Source organism: Thunnus albacares, chromosome 6, assembly GCF_914725855.1.
Source record: "Thunnus albacares chromosome 6, fThuAlb1.1, whole genome shotgun sequence".
In the NCBI taxonomy this organism is placed as follows: Eukaryota; Metazoa; Chordata; class Actinopteri; order Scombriformes; family Scombridae; genus Thunnus; species Thunnus albacares.
In genome coordinates, this window is record NC_058111.1 from 8,348,060 (window position 1) to 8,364,751 (window position 16,692).

Genomic DNA, 16,692 nt, shown 5'->3' on the forward strand with positions numbered 1-16,692 from the left:
CTGAACTCCAACAGGTTTTTGAATAATGCTGTTCTATGGTCAGCTTTGTTTCGCCCTAAAAATAAACTTTGTTTGTGCACCGTTCTCTGTTCATTACCTATCTAAGCACACACTGTTTCCAGGTGGTGATGTAAGCATTAACTCTCTGTCCACACAGCGCTCTCTCGGGTTGACCCTTCTTTGTTATGGCACTAACGCTGGTTTGTTTGTTCATTCCTAGGCTGACACGCAGATTGATAAGGAGAGACAACTCTTTTATGATGCATCCCTTGAGTATGTTTTCAAGATACAAGAAGTGCAAGAAAAGAAGAAATTTGAGTTTGTTGAGCCGGTAAGAGAAAGTATCAGTTTTACGTATTTTTTTGTGTTCAGTTTGTGCTGAATACATTAGACAAAGGATTAGTTGAGTGGCATATAATCAAAATAGTAGGGAATATTTGTAGTTTAATGGAAGTGCTGATGGAAGTGGCTTTTTAAACGTCTGTCATATCGTCCCCTGAGTGAAGACAGACGCAATTATACATCTCTCACAGGTATATACAGTATTTTCTCGTGTATATTCCAAACATTTGTCATCTTCATCACAAATTCTCTGTAATACAGTCGATCCATTTGGGCAAGCTAGTAGGTAAAATTAGATCAAGTGGTTGCTGTCAAACAAAACAAGACAAAGTGCAAGTGCAAATCAAAGGCTCTATAAAAGCCCCTACCTTACAGATTTGTGGAGTCAATTCTAACACCTTTAGTGAAAAAGTTACCAGGAAACATTAACTTCTCTGGGTGTTAAATGTCTGGGAATGTGAAATGGGAGCAAAGTGGCTGTTTTAAAAGCCCCCACTCCCATTTGTTTACATCTACTGGCAGTTCATCCAGAAACCAGGCCAGAAATGTAAATCTCTCCAGGCCCCAGGTAGTGCTGGGGAAAATGACAAGGCTCAACCTTGCCTGTGATGAATCTGGGCACAGATAAGATGGTTCATCCTTGAACATTTGATATACCAAGCTCTCATCCTAGAAATCAAATCAGTGGTTGTGTCTGAGGATTTGACTGAGAGCAGCTCTATGTTTGCAGGATCCACTATGCTACAGATGAGATCAGTTTTTTTTTTTCTTCCAGCAGTACTGCCAGTGCTTTTTCCACACTGGTCAAGGATATTTCTGTGTTATACAGAAAATAAGATCAATATCTGTCAACAAAAAAGAACCACAAACTTTTCGTCCATCATTGTTTGTGCAATATTCGATGCATCAGTTTGAAAATAATTAATTTCATCAGATTTGCTAATTAATTTTTCTGCAATACAGTCCTGTTTAATAAGAAGTTAATTAGTTTTAACTGACAATGCAATATGTACATTGTAATTATAGATTTACTCCAAAAGTGGATATCCACAGAGTTTGACATTTACACTGATAATATGATTGATAGCACAGAATTAAAGTAAATTGTGTACTTTTCAGATGGCAGTAATATAATTAAATCCATAGTTTAAAAAAACACTCAATAGACTAGATTCCCCATGTTTTAGAGATATCAAAGGGTTATTATGTGATTATAGTAATGATTATTGTTTCTCTTGTACAAAATGGCCATTTCATGTTGCAATGTGTTTTTAAAATGTGCTCTCCAATGTGAATTAGTAACACACACTGTAGCTCTATAATGTTTATTAAGCCTGTAATCACTCTTAAACGATGTTCTTCTCCAGCTCCTGGCCTTTCTTCAGGGTTTGTTTACATTCTACCATGAAGGATACGAGCTGGCTCATGAATTTGAGCCGTACAAACAGCAGCTCCAGTTCAACCTACAGAACGTAAGTCTCAACACCTTAGGGGTTGTACACAAAGCCAACCAGCCACGTAATCAGATTCTGCAGCTTATCACACCCTAATATAACAAGCAGAGTTTTCACAAATGGATAGCGATGTGATAAAAAGAGATTCTTTGCTGCGCAGAGGATCGATATTTTCAGAGTGTTGTGTTTCAGACAAGTTACTGCAGGATGTTTAAGGGCACCGTGTCAAAAAAAAAAGAGTTAGAGTTGGAAGTAAAACTACAGCTGCTGCCATGCACCCTCCTTCCATCACTATGACCTCACCAATTGCAGTCTGAGGGCCCAAATTTCTTTCTGGTCCAACATGTCAGCACCATTGACCTGTCAATTTCCACTCTGTAACCCTCTTTCCACGTCCTCAGATGCAGAGAGCTCTAATAGATGGAGAAGGTGAGGCTGTCTCACCATCTCTCTAGTTGGGGATATAAGACAGCCTCATTCTGACCTTTTTGACTGGGGAAAAGAGGATTCCTGGGATGTATTAACAGCTGAGTCTCTGTTGTAATTTGGGATTTCTTGAAGAAAAAGTTTCCAATATAAATTTAATGTATTTGAATTAGATGCTCTGTCTGCATTTCCAAATGGTTTGCCAGTGTGCTAGTCATTCTCCCCCCCAAGTGGTCTCATGTAGCTGCACAAATATGATTTATTTGTCAGTTTTGTGATGTTTTTCCTTTATTTTTTTAAACGTCTCAATCTGCTCCCTGATGCAGGCAATGCAGTTATACTCAAATCCTGCATTTTTCACACAGACACGAAACAACTTTGTGAGCACCAAGCAGGAAGTGGAGAAGCTGATGAAGAGGATAAGGTCTGCAGATCAGGACTATAAACCCCCAGGCCAGTGGACGATGGAAGGCTTCCTGTACGTCCAGGAGAAACGTGAGTATTTCTAGCTGGGCTCCCAGCCAGTTAGGCCCTCACATGCCATCTCCCCTCCCCCTGCCTCACTTATAAGTGCATGGTTTTACATCCATCACCATAAACATGTCTTGAGTTCTCCCAGAACTCTGCAGAGGAGATCCTCTCGCATAGAGCTCATACTTCATCCTGTTTACCAATTCACTTTGATGTGCTCTCAAACAAGGAAGGGGGATACCACAAATTGTAGATTTTTATCAGCAGCAATAAACAACTTTTGATTTATCACACTTTAATTGCAAATTGATTTTCAGAAGTCTTTCCAAGAGCCTGTGGTACAGAGAAAAATATTTTGGCTCAACTACCATTTTCTTCTTTATTTATCTGTCCTAGGTCCTCTGGGATGCACATGGACACGGCACTACTGCACATACGAGAAAGGCAGCAAGACCTTTACCATGAGCAACACTGAAACTAAGTCGGCTGGGAAACAGGTAGTTTTATATGTTTTAGTGTATTTTAGTTTAGTTCAGTCTGTGTGTGTGTGTGTGTGTGTGTGTGTGTGTGTGTGTGTGTGTGTGTGTGTGTGTGTGTGTGTGTGTGTGTGTGTGTGTGTGTGTGAAACAAAGAAACCCTTTGAGACTCATAACAATGTCTCAACCCAGAGGGGGGAAAAGTCAAAATGATAGAAGTGTAAATTTGGTAAACAAAACAAAAGACTTGTTAACTCAAGGCAGAAAAAAACTGTTCAAAGATGAAAAAATCCACCAGTAAGAAGAAACTGGTAGACAAGGAATGAAATAACCTTTAAGCAGGAAGTTATGGTGTCTTGTTTTTTACATGATTAACTGAACAGTTTTACCTCATTTATAAGCTTTGACACGTACAAATGAGTGGAAACCACATGAGATTATCAACATATTTCATACTTTATGTACTTGTCTAATGTATTTAGTATGTTATCTTATGTTTATATTTTATCACATTATAGTGTATGCTAAGGTTTTTTTCTCATATTCTCATATTGAATATTTTGTTTTATTTTGTTATTTGTTGTGTTGGTTTTTCTATAGATATAAATTTCTCTCTTCTAGTGTTAATATGTATATTTACTGTGTATTTACTATTCCTTTGCAATACCTGGATAACCTGCTGCTGTAACACTACAATTTCCCAATTTGGGATCAATAAAGGACATCCATCTATGTATCTACATATATCTAATTATCTATCTGTCTATCTATCTGTCTATCTACCTATTTTTTCATCCGTTCATCCATCCATCCATCCGTCCATCCTACCACCACCGACTGCCACCATCCCATAAGTTATTGCATGTACTAATTAGATGATCATATTACTGTTTTTAGATATTTAAAAAAACATTTGCAAGGACAGAATTTAAATGAGTGCATTTCTTTCGTTTTTCATTTCAATTTATATTTATTCATGCATCGTGTGTTTATTTTTAGAATGGTCTTGTCCTGAACCAGCCAGAGATGTTCAAGCTCAAATCCTGCATTCGGAGGAAAACAGACTCCATCGACAAGCGTTTCTGCTTTGATATCGAAGTGGTGGAGAGGTCTGTGACTGTCTCAATCATCTATATGTTCCCAAACATGTGTTACTGTAACACTTACATGGACTGAAAACATATACAAAACATAATATTTATTACTATTACCACCCTCTCTAGTATGTGGTTTGATGTCACATTTGTTTTCATGAGAACTATCGTAATGTGTTGTTTTGTATATTTATTGAGACATTTATCAGCTATTTTGTTATTTCATTAGTAGTTAGGATATTATATTTGAAGAATATACTGTCCTAATTAGGAAAAATGTTACACATCACAAAATACAACATCCACAAATCAGCATGCTGCAATTTGTTCTACTTGATCTTGATATATGCAAATAATAATAGATACTATGGAATTACCTTAGAAATTTTACATTTTGAAGATTATGTGGCATTTTAACATATAACTGTAGTACTTCCAGGTTTAACAGAATATTTAAACGACTAACATATTTAAAGACAGATGAATTGCATGTGGGATGTTTTGTTCTCATGCATTTTGTGTTTTATCGAACCCAATTGATCCTGACAATTAACCCAGATTGTCATGGGAGTACACAGCACTTGAACATGCAAGAGTTGTTCAGGTTTGATTAACATCTTCAAAGACACCCTGTTTACCAGTGTTAGATGTTTTCAGCTCTGTTTGTGTCCTGCATGTTCCTCAAGTCCTCTCCCTCCCAACCTCTTGTTTGTTGTATGTCCACAACATCGATATTTTCTCTATTTTTTTGAACCCATTCCGTCTTTTCTCTGTGTTCATGTCAATGTAGAAATGACATCTATCGTGGAACTCTTTTCAGACCACTTCAGTTTTTCTGTAAAGTCCGGTATGTGAACTGACCAGTCCTGCCCTTTCAGAGCAGTTGCATGTGCTGCATGTGTGCTGCTAATTATAACATTCACTCAATCTCAAATTCAGACCTTCTAATGAAATACTTTTGCCTTCTTACCACTTCACAAAATCAGACATCACTTGGTCAATATGGGCTAAAGGATACAGACATATTACTTTTTCCTACTTGTCTGCAATTACTCAAACAATACAATGATTCATATCATTCTGAGAATCAATTGATCACTTTGCCTCTTTTTAGAAGTTGAAAATCCACTAGCTGTATGGGAACATTCATAATGGATTTGTATTCAATGTTTCACTGGGGAACAGAATGAGGGATTGGCCAAAGATCAAACACCGTCAACTTGACTGCCCACTGATTAACAGTGGCTCAATTGATCAAGTTGTAAGTTATGAGAGCTTGATATCAACTCATTATTGCATGTGTATTTCATTATATAGAGTTAGCTCATCACTGTGCATTATTGTTGCACAGCACCAGCAGGGCCAGCACTGTTCACCCTCTGTGAGTGTTGCTGAGCATGGACAATAACTGCAGTTTATTTGCAGGACAACTCATTTATCATAAACGACGATGCCCCAAGGTGCTTGTTCCAACCACAAGGACAATGTGGGCCAAGCCCCAGTCAGCTTCAAGCTCATCCATTCATCCTCATTATAATAAACATGCTGTTACACCTATAGCCCAGCCAGAATCAGGCCAACCATCTCAAAACCGCATTTCTAGGGTTGGTTCATCCAAATCATAAGAGGAGTATCTTGCCAAGCAAATAGTTTTATTTTGATCGCCCAGATCTCGAGATATCTCTCTCCACCGCAGTGTGGATATAAATTAATAGATTTTCATTTGTGGTGCTCAAAGCAATGATAAAATGCCATTTTAAAAATTCAACAGCTACATGTCTTTCTAGGAAGTGTGTACCAATTTCTCTGGATAATCTACAGACCCCACTATTGACAGTTTTCATTGGTACTTTGGTAGGAAGTACTTTGTTACCAATGAAAACTATGTGTTCTGTGGATTAGAGTAACATTGTCATGTTGTAAGCATCCCAAACAAAAATTCAATTCACCTACATTGTTTTAAGTTGGAGGCATGAATAACAGAGACAGATATCTCAAAACCTGGACAAATGAATGCAAAACTATATGCATGGCTGGGTACCACCTGAAGTACAGTTTTGTACAGTAACATGGTTGAAACAACCCCTTCATTGCAAGACATGCAACTCTACATGGCTCTGCGCTAGTACTAACCATCACTACTGGATGGGGTTTAGTTTTCATTTGCCAGTATTATCATATAATGTGTCATCAGATCACTACCAACTAAAGCAACGCTGCGTATCAAGTGCAGATAATACACCAGTTTCAAGCTATTTAGCACAGAGTGGGGCGAGACATGAGACACAAGAAATGCTGTGCTGTAGAACACAGAGGAGACAAAGGTGTTTGCATGTTGGGTGCAATAAATGAATCACTCTAATATTAAGCACATGTAGCATTTAATTGGGAGTGGAATGTGAAGCACAGAGCCAACCCAGGGCACAGTTTGAAGTCAAGCATTTGCACATGAGCTATTTTAGTCACACTAGTCCTTTTATAGTGGTCTCAGCCAGTGTAAACATGGTCTGTCCAGGGGCCCCTAGACAATGAGATCAGACTAAGACCAGCTTTTCTCTGAAATCTTTCCAGGCATGGCGTTATGACACTGCAGGCACTGTCAGAGTCCAACAGAAGATTGTGGCTAGAGGCCATGGATGGCAAGGAGCCGGTGAGGACCTCTTCCTGTTTGTCTTTGAAATATTCATTTTACACTGGCTCCTGTTTGACTAGGATGTTTTTTGGAATTTTTTTTTGTTGTTGTTGGTTTGACAAGAAAACAATACCAAAACTGAACTATTTGTCACTGGCACCCTCTTCTGGTGGGTTCAGGTTAGGTCCAGCAACATCTTTTTAAGAAACCATGACCTCACCATCCACTTGTTCTAATAATAGACTGCCCACTTCAACCATAGAAGCACTGGTGGGAAAAACTGGGACATGACTCTCTTCTTTAAGGGATTTTGTTTAATTTTGAAGCAGAGGGTTTTATAACTTAGTAATGCTTTTTGTTATCTCTCTCTAGATTTACAACCTACCTGCCATTTTGAGCAAAAAGGAAGAGAGTAAGTGTGTTTTTTTTTTCAAATCTCTCCAAACCCCTTTCATCATAGTAAAGTATAAATTCAGCTTTCAAAGACTTGAAAAAAAAACTCCATACACACACCCCCACACACACACACATACACATACATCAAACACATAATTTGTTACTTACAACTACAGTATCTCTGTTCATTAACACAATTATTTGACATGCACCCACTCAGCTGACATAGCGCAGCTTTACAGCAAAAGGGTTGCATCTTATTAGTTGGAGCACATGCATAGGGGGAGAGCTTGATGCGTGGTTAAGCCAGACGGTAATTGACATGTCAATCCTATTCTTGTGTTTTACCGCAGCGTTTCTTAATGAGGCGGGCTTTAACTTTGTGAGGAAATGCATTGACCTGGTGGAGGTGAGAGGTGAGGCATTTAAATCTCTCAACTTTCAAACGACTTGAACAGGTCCTGGTGGTGATTATGAATAACAATGTGCTTAGTTCATTAGTGGACATGACAACATACTGCACTGTCATAAGTCTTAACAGAGCAGAAAGTCTTTGTTCCTTGTTCCGGTTCTTTATTTTTCCTTTTTCATTACAATGCAGGTATAAATACGATGGGACTATACCGGATCGGAGGGGTCAACTCCAAAGTACAGAAGCTGATGACCACAGTCTTTTGTAAGTGACCTTAATATCAGGAAAAAAATTAGCATTTCCCACTCACAGCATAGTAGTATAGAAACTACAAATAGGATCTCTGTTTAAAGGGACTGGAGCCAAATTTAAAGTATCATTATTCATCAAGCTCGGAATTACAGCTTTTTTTCTATTGTTAAGACTATTTCTTTGCACTATATGTACTTAGCAACATTCTCACAACATGTATTTCGATGTATTTTTCAATTTCTTAATGCCTGAATTATTATTTTCAGCAAATTAACCTCTCCTTTTAAAGCTCTGGTTAATGAACAGCTCTGGACATGATCTCAGGTTGAAGTTAAAGCTTCAGCAAACATTATGTGACCCTGCAGAGTGAGGAAAGGTGTCCTCCTTGTGGTGTGACAGTGTAACAGCCATTATGCTTCATGTTACTTTGCCATTACCTTGTTAGTTACCGAAGGCAATCCTGTTTGCATGTGTTTCATACGTTTGAACAGGAAATGTCTCAATGATTTTTTTTAAATTCTCACTCAAGCTGGATCTCCATCTCTCTCAGACACTCATTGCACACATCATGCACTCATTTTCACTTAAATTTATCTCACATTCTTGGGTTGAGTCATTTTACACAAGAAGAACGTCAGTGTTTTTTATGCTCATTTAACCAGCTTGTCGGTTTGTTGCTTCAGACAGTTTACAGCTTAATTGATAATGAATAATTGGATTAAGTGTGTTTCCAATAGCATCCAAGGCACCTGTGGATATGGACCTGGATGCAGAGACGTGGGACAACAAAACTATCACCAGCGGTCTGAAGAATTACCTCAGGTCAGCTCGCCCCACCAGCTATGTGTCCTCAGCTGTCAGGAATCATTGCTGCCTCCATAATGCCTCTTTGAAGCCTCCCTGGTGTTAGTCATGCATTCAGTGCTGCCTCTGACTCACAAATGGAGATGGCTGCATTTATTAAAAAGACCCATGCCACTCAGGAAATCAATGATAACTGTTCTCTTTATTCACCAGGTGTCTCTCTGAGCCTCTAATGACCTTCAAGCTCCACAAAGATTTTATCATGGCTGTCAGTAAGTTATGAAAAGTTATTAACATTATAATAGATATTTTAGCAAAGGCTTTATTTGCTGTTCATAACATACAGTGTTAATGGGCAGATTACATTTGTGGCAGAAGATTAGCACATTTGAATATGGTAAATCTTAATTAGTATTTGATCATTGGAGAACACAATATTTCGAAATTTGTTTTGATCAAATTGAATTTGCTCTAACCATTTGAAAGTGAAAGTTTGAACTAAATTGCATTTCAAATTAAGTCCTTTATGAGATAGCTTTGTGGGCACTACATTCATGTCCTTAAAGCTGGAAAATCAAACAAGCATAGACTGAACCAATTAAACCATTTCCATCTCAGGCTACCAAAAAAACAAAAAACAAAAGTCTACATGCCGTATGCATCACATTGCTCTCATGTCATGTCAAACTGGTAAGTTAAATTGGCTTAATCTGGGTGAATTTGCTTCTTTCTACACTTCTGGATATAGTGTCTCAGACAGTTGAATATAAATTTGAAGAACTGAATTTGAAATGTGTTCTGCCACTTCAGTTTGAAGTAGTATTTCTCATATTTATATTCAGTACATGGAATCTAATTTTTAACATTACCATGCCAGTATAGTCATTACAATAGAATATTCTGTTACCCTGATCACAAGAGTCACCGTGTTATTGGTAGTATTACCATTCTTTCTGCAATTCAAACCGCAGTTAACAATTGTCAACTTGGCATATCTTGTGTTAGTATATCACCCTCTTGATCATGTTATTCCTGTTTGACTTCCCTCAGAGTCAGATGACCAGAACTACAGGGTGTGTGCTGTCCATGCCTTGGTTCATAAGCTGCCGGAGAGGAACAAGGAAATGCTGGAGCTACTAATAAAACACCTTGTCATGTACGTGTTCCTGTAATGAATCAGTTACTCTGCAGCCCTAAGAAAGAAGAGCAACCGTATGACAGACAATAAAGATTTCTGAGACTGATTAAATTGTCTTCACAGTTTGGGGACACCTTAATGCATTTACAGGCCTCTCTAAAACTGACAGTGCTGTGTAAAGAACAAAGCTGTGACCACATGGGAAAGAGTTTGCATTTGATATAGCATAGAATAGCATCATCATGTAATGCCCATGTCTTCTACCTGCAGAGTTTCCACCCAGAGCCAGTTCAACCTGATGACAGTGTCCAACCTGGGTGTCATCTTTGGGCCCACCTTGATGCGGTCTCAAGAGGAGACTGTGGCAGCGATGATGAACATCAAGTTCCAGAACATTGTTGTGGAAATACTTATTGAGAACTTCAACAAAGTGAGTCATTGTTGACGTACAATATGCTTGTAGTTTTGTCCTCACCATTTAACTAATTCCTTCTTTATGTAATTCTTACTTTAAAGGTCTTTTATTACAAGGTTCACTCTACCTTTGCTCCTATAGACGTTTTTCCATCTGCCAATAACAGAATTAAGGGGAAAAACCCTGCTGATGTGAAATTTTTTAAAATGTTTGACAAAAAGACACTGAACATGGCACCACATGAGGGTGGGTGATATGGATAGTATATTCTATCATGGTATGAGCAAATTTATATTGCAATATTTATATATATCTTAAAATATGTTTTGTAAATTCAAATTAGAAACTGTTAATAGATCAAATAACCCAATTTGAAAGTAGAAACTTCTGGTTGTATTATACCTGGTATAATCTAACTGGTTTATTACAAAAAGAGACTACCTCAGTATAAACAGTTTTGCAACATATCTGATGGCTGACGAAATACTTCAGTCTCACAGTATAGATTGTTGTAACATCCATCCCTATACTGGGTAGCAAGATTCTTAAAATATTGGTGGCAAACTCCAAAACACAGTTGTACCCACTTATATTGATTAGGAATAAAGATATTGTGTAGTTGTGTTGAGTAATTAGTGCTTCTGCCTGGACGTTCAGATCTTCCACCAGCCTCCAGACCCCAATGTGCCCCTGCCCCAACCCCAGAGCCGGACTGGCTCTCGTAGGAGCAGAGCCATCTGTCTGTCCAGCGGGCCCAGGAAACCCCGCAGCATCTACACCCCAACACTGTGCCTGGCAGATGCAGAAAGTGAGTACCAAAGCAGTGAATATCACCACAGGTCATCAAACCACATTTTTGCCAAAGCCCATCAGTGGCATATAATAACTGTCAGACATCTGCTGAAACTGTCTCACCAATTTTCTAAAAGATTCACCTCATATTGGCTTTTCAGTATTTTTAAAATGGGAAGCCATTAGTTTTCCATTTAGGCTTCCAAATGAGAATGATATCTTCAGAGAAAGGCATTTCCTTTAAGCCATAGAGTAGCCACAATCATTTCCTCAATCATCAGGTTTTAATGAGGGCCTTGTATGCCTTTTCTCTGGTCCCTGCATAGGTGACACTTTCAGTAGCAGTCCAAGCAGCACTCCCATGGGCAGCATGGAGTCTCTGTCCTCCCACTCCTCTGAGCAGAACACCTCCTCCAAAACAGCCTCCTCTGCTCAGGTCAAGGACAAGTCACTTCTGGACCTCCGTCGGACACCATCACAGCTCTCAAATGGCCCCAGGAGCACCGTGTGTGTCAGCAGCCCAGAGTCCAGCTCCAAGGAGGATGCGGGGCGCACAGATGGAGAGTCAGAGGATGCTCTCAGCCTGTCCTCAGTCAGCACCACACCCAGGCTGTCTCCCGCACCCAAAAAAGCACCACACTGCCACATTGACCTCAGGCCAGCACTGCTGAACCGTTCCGCTGGTCCCTCTCTGAAATCACTGCATATATCTGAAGGTAGGATAATCATCAAATAATGCCGGTTCAGGTTTGCCTGTCATTAGTTCATTGATATGAATGTCATTTTAGGACAGAATTCATAGGTCAGTAGTTTTATTGTCATAATGTGTTCTTCCAGGACTGGATGCTTTCAAAGACTGATAGCAACCCTTTGATTTAAGCATAATTTAAACAGTTTTGAAATATCATTTATATGACACATCTGATTTACTTGGAACGGTGTATGTGAGAGTGTAAAACTTTAGTGTCTTTGTGTTTACCAGGAGACAGGAGTTATTCTTTGTATGTTTTTCTCAAGGCCACAGGAGCTGCTCTGGATCTGTCCAAAGTCTGTCAACACTGGAGCCCAAAGAGAGTTTAAAGCCTGCTGAGCACCCAGACCTTCCACCAAAACAAGTGATCCGCCGCAGGATGGACACATCGGCCAGCAACGGATATCAAAGACCTGGCTCAGTGTAATGAACTGAAATAAGGCTCATCATTTTGTTCAGTATAAACTACTGTTTCTATAGTAATACTATTGATGATATCAACTTCAATGTAATGCCATTTATGAATTCTTAACTTAAGGGCACATTATCACTCACCTTAAAACCAGTGCTGAAATTTACCAACAATTCTGATTAATGATTGATTGGTACTGTTTACTGCATCAAGCAAAAATGCCAAACATTCACTGGTTCCTACCACTCAAGCGTCAGGATCTGCGTTTTTCACTATTTATTGATTAATCAAACGAAAAAATTGTATTAGATGATGAAAATAATTGTTGTTTGCAGCCCTGATACCCATAATATTTTTTTGATTTCTATAAGGGTAATGGGTATGTGTGTGGCAGAAAAATAGCTACAAGTCAATAAGGCTTAAGGTCAATAGTTCAGCAACATTTCTCTCTTACTTCCTCCCTCTGTCTGTCTCTCTCCTCTGCGTCGTCAGCTTCCTCCTTCGTCTGTTTATGAGCATTGGGTATTGGGAGGGATGAGATGAGTATGTGCTAGGAGATTTATGTCTTTTCCTCTCTGGTGGGAGAGCTGGCTTTAATTATGCTCTGCCTGCTCTTGGGTTGATGTGACCCAGCAGCAGGCTACACTCCTTCTCTTGGGACAAACAGATTGTTTGACTTGTCATGTCTGAGAAGCCAGTCACACAGTCTCTCAAGTGGTTTCCTTGTATAGCACCCACCAGCCTGCCCTAGGCTCTGTTGTCCCCTTGACTCTGAGGTTGTTGTGCGCAGGGTCAAGTGCAGCCTTGTTATATAGTTGAACTCAGTTCAGCATCGTGCTGAAGCTGAGTCCGCCCGGGGGAAGGAAACCTCCCATATTGTGTCGTTACGCCTTTCACCTCATTCTAAACAATGAAGAATGCTGGCAGGGCCAAGAGAAAGTGGACATATTTGTTGTGGTCCAAAAAGGTCAGAAAGGCTTGACTTTCTCTTTCAGGCTGCACTGCAGATTTTATAGACGATAAAAATATATTTCACAAATTTACTGACTCTACATCATTTGATCTCAGCACATATTTTTCCTTTGGTGATGTTATCTTTCAAACATTTGTTTTTCAGCTGTTAATGATATCCTTGATATAATCAGGTGGAGTGAACAGTATTTCTTTTCCATTTTCATTTTCATTTTTTTCAGGGTTGCTGCCAGAGCACTGCTTTTTGAAAATGCCTCTTCCCCACAGTCTGCTCCAGTCGGAAGGTACTGTAAAAACATGACACCAGCTACAACAGTTTGACCTAATTAATCTGTTTCATCTCTTCAGACCTGCCATGACATTGTCTGTTTTTTTTGTTGTCTTTATAGAGATGCTAAGGCGATGTATTCTTGTGAGGCAGAGCACAGCCATGAGCTCAGCTTCCCCCAGGGGGCGCACTTCTCAAACGGTGAGCAGAGCCAAAACAAGGCAAAAAAATTAGACCAACTTTGCTGCAGAAGTTCTCACAAAAACACACATGTCTCCGTCTCCTTGTGTAGGTTGATTGGACATTTGAACAGTGTACACAGACATTCTGTTGTATACTGGCAGCGCACAGCAAGGACTTGGCTAATTCCCAGTGTTATGTAGAGGCATAAAATGATTTTGCTCTTAGCGTGACGCCCCCATATGCATAACTAAAATCCAAACAGTGCCAGGATTTTTTATTGCCTCTTGCCTTTTCCATGAAGAGATGACTTGGCCCACAACCAGTGCAGGCAGGTCACTGTAACCTAGTGATGGAAGGCACTGGTGCCTGTTCCCTGTTAACACAGACAGCAGAGCCAGCAGCCAAATGCAAAAACATCAACAAATGCTCCCTACCATTTACCAGCAGGCAAAGCACTTTTATTGCTCTCTACATTAATAGACCATTTTCCTCTATATCCTTATTCAGCAGATCTCTGCTAGATTGTTCAAGCTGATCATTTTTAAAGATGTTCCTCTTTTTGGTGCATCTCAATACTAATTAACCATGTCATTTTTATGGTTTATACTGTATGTGTTTGATTAAGCAATCTTTCAAGCCTGCTGAAATACTCTGTAGGGGCTGAATTTAAAGAGCTGTCTGACCTAGAGTCTTCCTCAATCTGCTATAAATGTTGTAATTGTAGGAAATAATTTAATCAAATATGGACAGGTTACACTGGATTAAGAATTGTTCTGTTTCTCTCTTTTCTCTCACTAAATTATTTTTTCTCTCCTTTTGTCTGGTAGTCTACCGTTCTGTTGAACCAGGCTGGCTCCAAGCAACATATGAGGGAAAAACAGGTTTAATCCCTGAGAATTATGTCATCTTCCTCTAGAAACCTGGTAAACATTGCATATTTTTCATGGTATCCATGGAAATAAATAATGTTGATTGTTTTTTTTGTTCCTATTATTATAACATTTCTGTATTGTATGCATTTCTAGCAGATACCAAACAGAGCAGTAACTGCTTTAACAGTGCTAGAAGTTCAAAATCTTTTTTTTTTTTTTTTGTAATGATGTCATTCTCAAATGTTTGGGGATTCTGCAGCTTGTCAGAAGTTAAGAGGAAGTAGGTATGGCATGATTGCTGTTTCCCCACATGTAAATATATTACCCATGGACTGCACTGATGTTTTTAGTCCCAGTATTAACCTACAGAATCACAAAACAATCACTTCCCATTTCACAAATTTTATTCTCAGAAATATATTATCTTTTGACTTCCCACTATGTCAGCATAACACTCAAGTTGATAATGGAAATCTGTAGTTTCATAAACATTTTGTAATAACTGTAACTGAACAAACTGTGATTTAAAATAAAGATACTTATCTAATCAAATAGAAAGAGCATAATGGATTTGCACCTTAACTTTTATGTTTTTGGCCTGTGATCATTGTTCATCCACTGAACCTGCTCACTGCTACAGTGCACTTTCTGGTTAGCTTTACAGTACTGTACTGTACATCAATGCTCTTGAGTTTTTTTCTGTAAATGCTAATCAAAAATATTTACTTCTCGTAACAGTTTATTATTATAAATTATCACATCAAATATATTTCATATGTAAAAATGTGTTTTTATAATGTCATGAATGCTATTTTTATGAGGGCAAGCCTTCACCTTTAATACCTGTTGTGGTACTGTACTCACTGGTACACTGGTGTACAAGCAATGACAACTAGACATGTATTCTCTATAACTGTCACAACATTTCAAAATACAAAGTTCATTATTATTGAAAAAGTTAACTGAAGCGATACAATTTCAAAAAAAAAAAAAAAAAGATTAAAGAAAAAAAAATAATCAACAAGCTTTTTGCCCTTCAGTTATTACAAACTGAAAAATTAAATCTTACTCTGGGGGATGAAAAATGTATTTGGGAAGGTATTTGAGAATGTGCGCTTGCCAAGATCAGGATGTTCTTTTCCATTTACATCTACGAGAATGTGAGGTGGCCTTGAACAGTGATGCTGGAATAATACTCCCTTACAGTCTGAATTTGCAGGGGCATGTCACGGAAATCATATCCACATCCTGAATATGTAACATTTGGCATTCTGTTTTGTTGTTTTTTTTTTTTTTATATGGCAAGCTTGTTTCCATGCAATCAGCTACTGTGTCTTGACGGTGTATTAGCATGTCGATATAAATAAACAGCGTGATTTATTAGACCTGTGGTCCAAATTCTTTGTCACAGTTAGAAACTTTAACTTGTGCTCACTGCCAACGAGGAACTCTAAATTCAACGTGTAAATCATTTTCAGGAGTCAGAATGTACTATAAGTGATTTGGATGTTAGAAGTTTTAATACAGTTGTCTCTTGCATCCCTAGTTTTAGATCCTCTGCTGTGTTTTTGGTTTAAAGCTAGGATTAGTCTGACAGATAATTTAGTTGTCTTCCAGTTTGATGAATGTTCCTTCCCATCCTTAGCTACATCAACTTTTTTTTTTGCACATTTTTATTACCTTCACAGGGGAACTATTATTTTAGATTAATTTCTTTGTCTCTGTCAGCTGGACAACTCACTGACTTCAATGAAAATTGGTTTAAAGTAAGACCACAGTACAAGTAAGACTATGATTCATCGTTTGCACAGATCTGAATGCTGATACAGCTTTTTGTAAGAGTTTCTAAATATTGCTATTTTTTCATGAACTAGGCCTACTGCACTTGCATGAGTAAGATCAAATCTTTTAAATATGCTTTATTATAAAAATAACACATTTATAGCATTGTGCAGCCTTGGTAGAGATGTGCGCTGAGTTCTTTGTAATTCATTTAAGTGTACAGACGGGGTTTTGCAAATATTTTAAGGTGATCCTCCCAGTTTCTCCTCCCTAGAATAAATGCGGTGTCTCACTCTGACTCAGTGCTGCCTACCCTAACAGAATTTCATTTATTTAAGTGGCAAGTTT

The 16,692-nt window shown here is 38.5% G+C and overlaps 1 protein-coding gene across 4 annotated transcripts in view; it reads left to right on the plus strand.

The window, feature by feature from the left end:
• LOC122983360 (rho GTPase-activating protein 42) overlaps positions 1-15,945 on the plus strand; it is a 61,522-nt gene extending 45,577 nt beyond the window's left edge. Inside the window, exons 6-25 of one of the 4 annotated variants that reach the window (XM_044353057.1) lie at positions 221-331; positions 1,710-1,814; positions 2,588-2,717; positions 3,090-3,190; positions 4,169-4,278; positions 5,054-5,110; positions 6,835-6,913; positions 7,268-7,307; positions 7,645-7,707; positions 7,893-7,967; positions 8,693-8,777; positions 8,973-9,031; positions 9,810-9,915; positions 10,168-10,327; positions 10,970-11,120; positions 11,431-11,820; positions 12,122-12,278; positions 13,461-13,523; positions 13,629-13,708; positions 14,518-15,945. In XM_044353057.1, coding sequence (XP_044208992.1) covers positions 221-331; positions 1,710-1,814; positions 2,588-2,717; positions 3,090-3,190; positions 4,169-4,278; positions 5,054-5,110; positions 6,835-6,913; positions 7,268-7,307; positions 7,645-7,707; positions 7,893-7,967; positions 8,693-8,777; positions 8,973-9,031; positions 9,810-9,915; positions 10,168-10,327; positions 10,970-11,120; positions 11,431-11,820; positions 12,122-12,278; positions 13,461-13,523; positions 13,629-13,708; positions 14,518-14,606 — 2,211 coding nt within the window. In that variant the 3' untranslated portion in view covers positions 14,607-15,945. Of the gene's footprint in view, positions 1-220; positions 332-1,709; positions 1,815-2,587; positions 2,718-3,089; positions 3,191-4,168; positions 4,279-5,053; positions 5,111-6,834; positions 6,914-7,267; positions 7,308-7,644; positions 7,708-7,892; positions 7,968-8,692; positions 8,778-8,972; positions 9,032-9,809; positions 9,916-10,167; positions 10,328-10,969; positions 11,121-11,418; positions 11,821-12,121; positions 12,279-13,460; positions 13,524-13,628; positions 13,709-14,517 lie in introns of all 4 variants that reach the window. The other 3 variants (XM_044353056.1, XM_044353059.1, XM_044353058.1) reach the window with 3 other exon arrangements.
• The last annotated feature ends 747 nt before the right edge of the window (positions 15,946-16,692 follow it).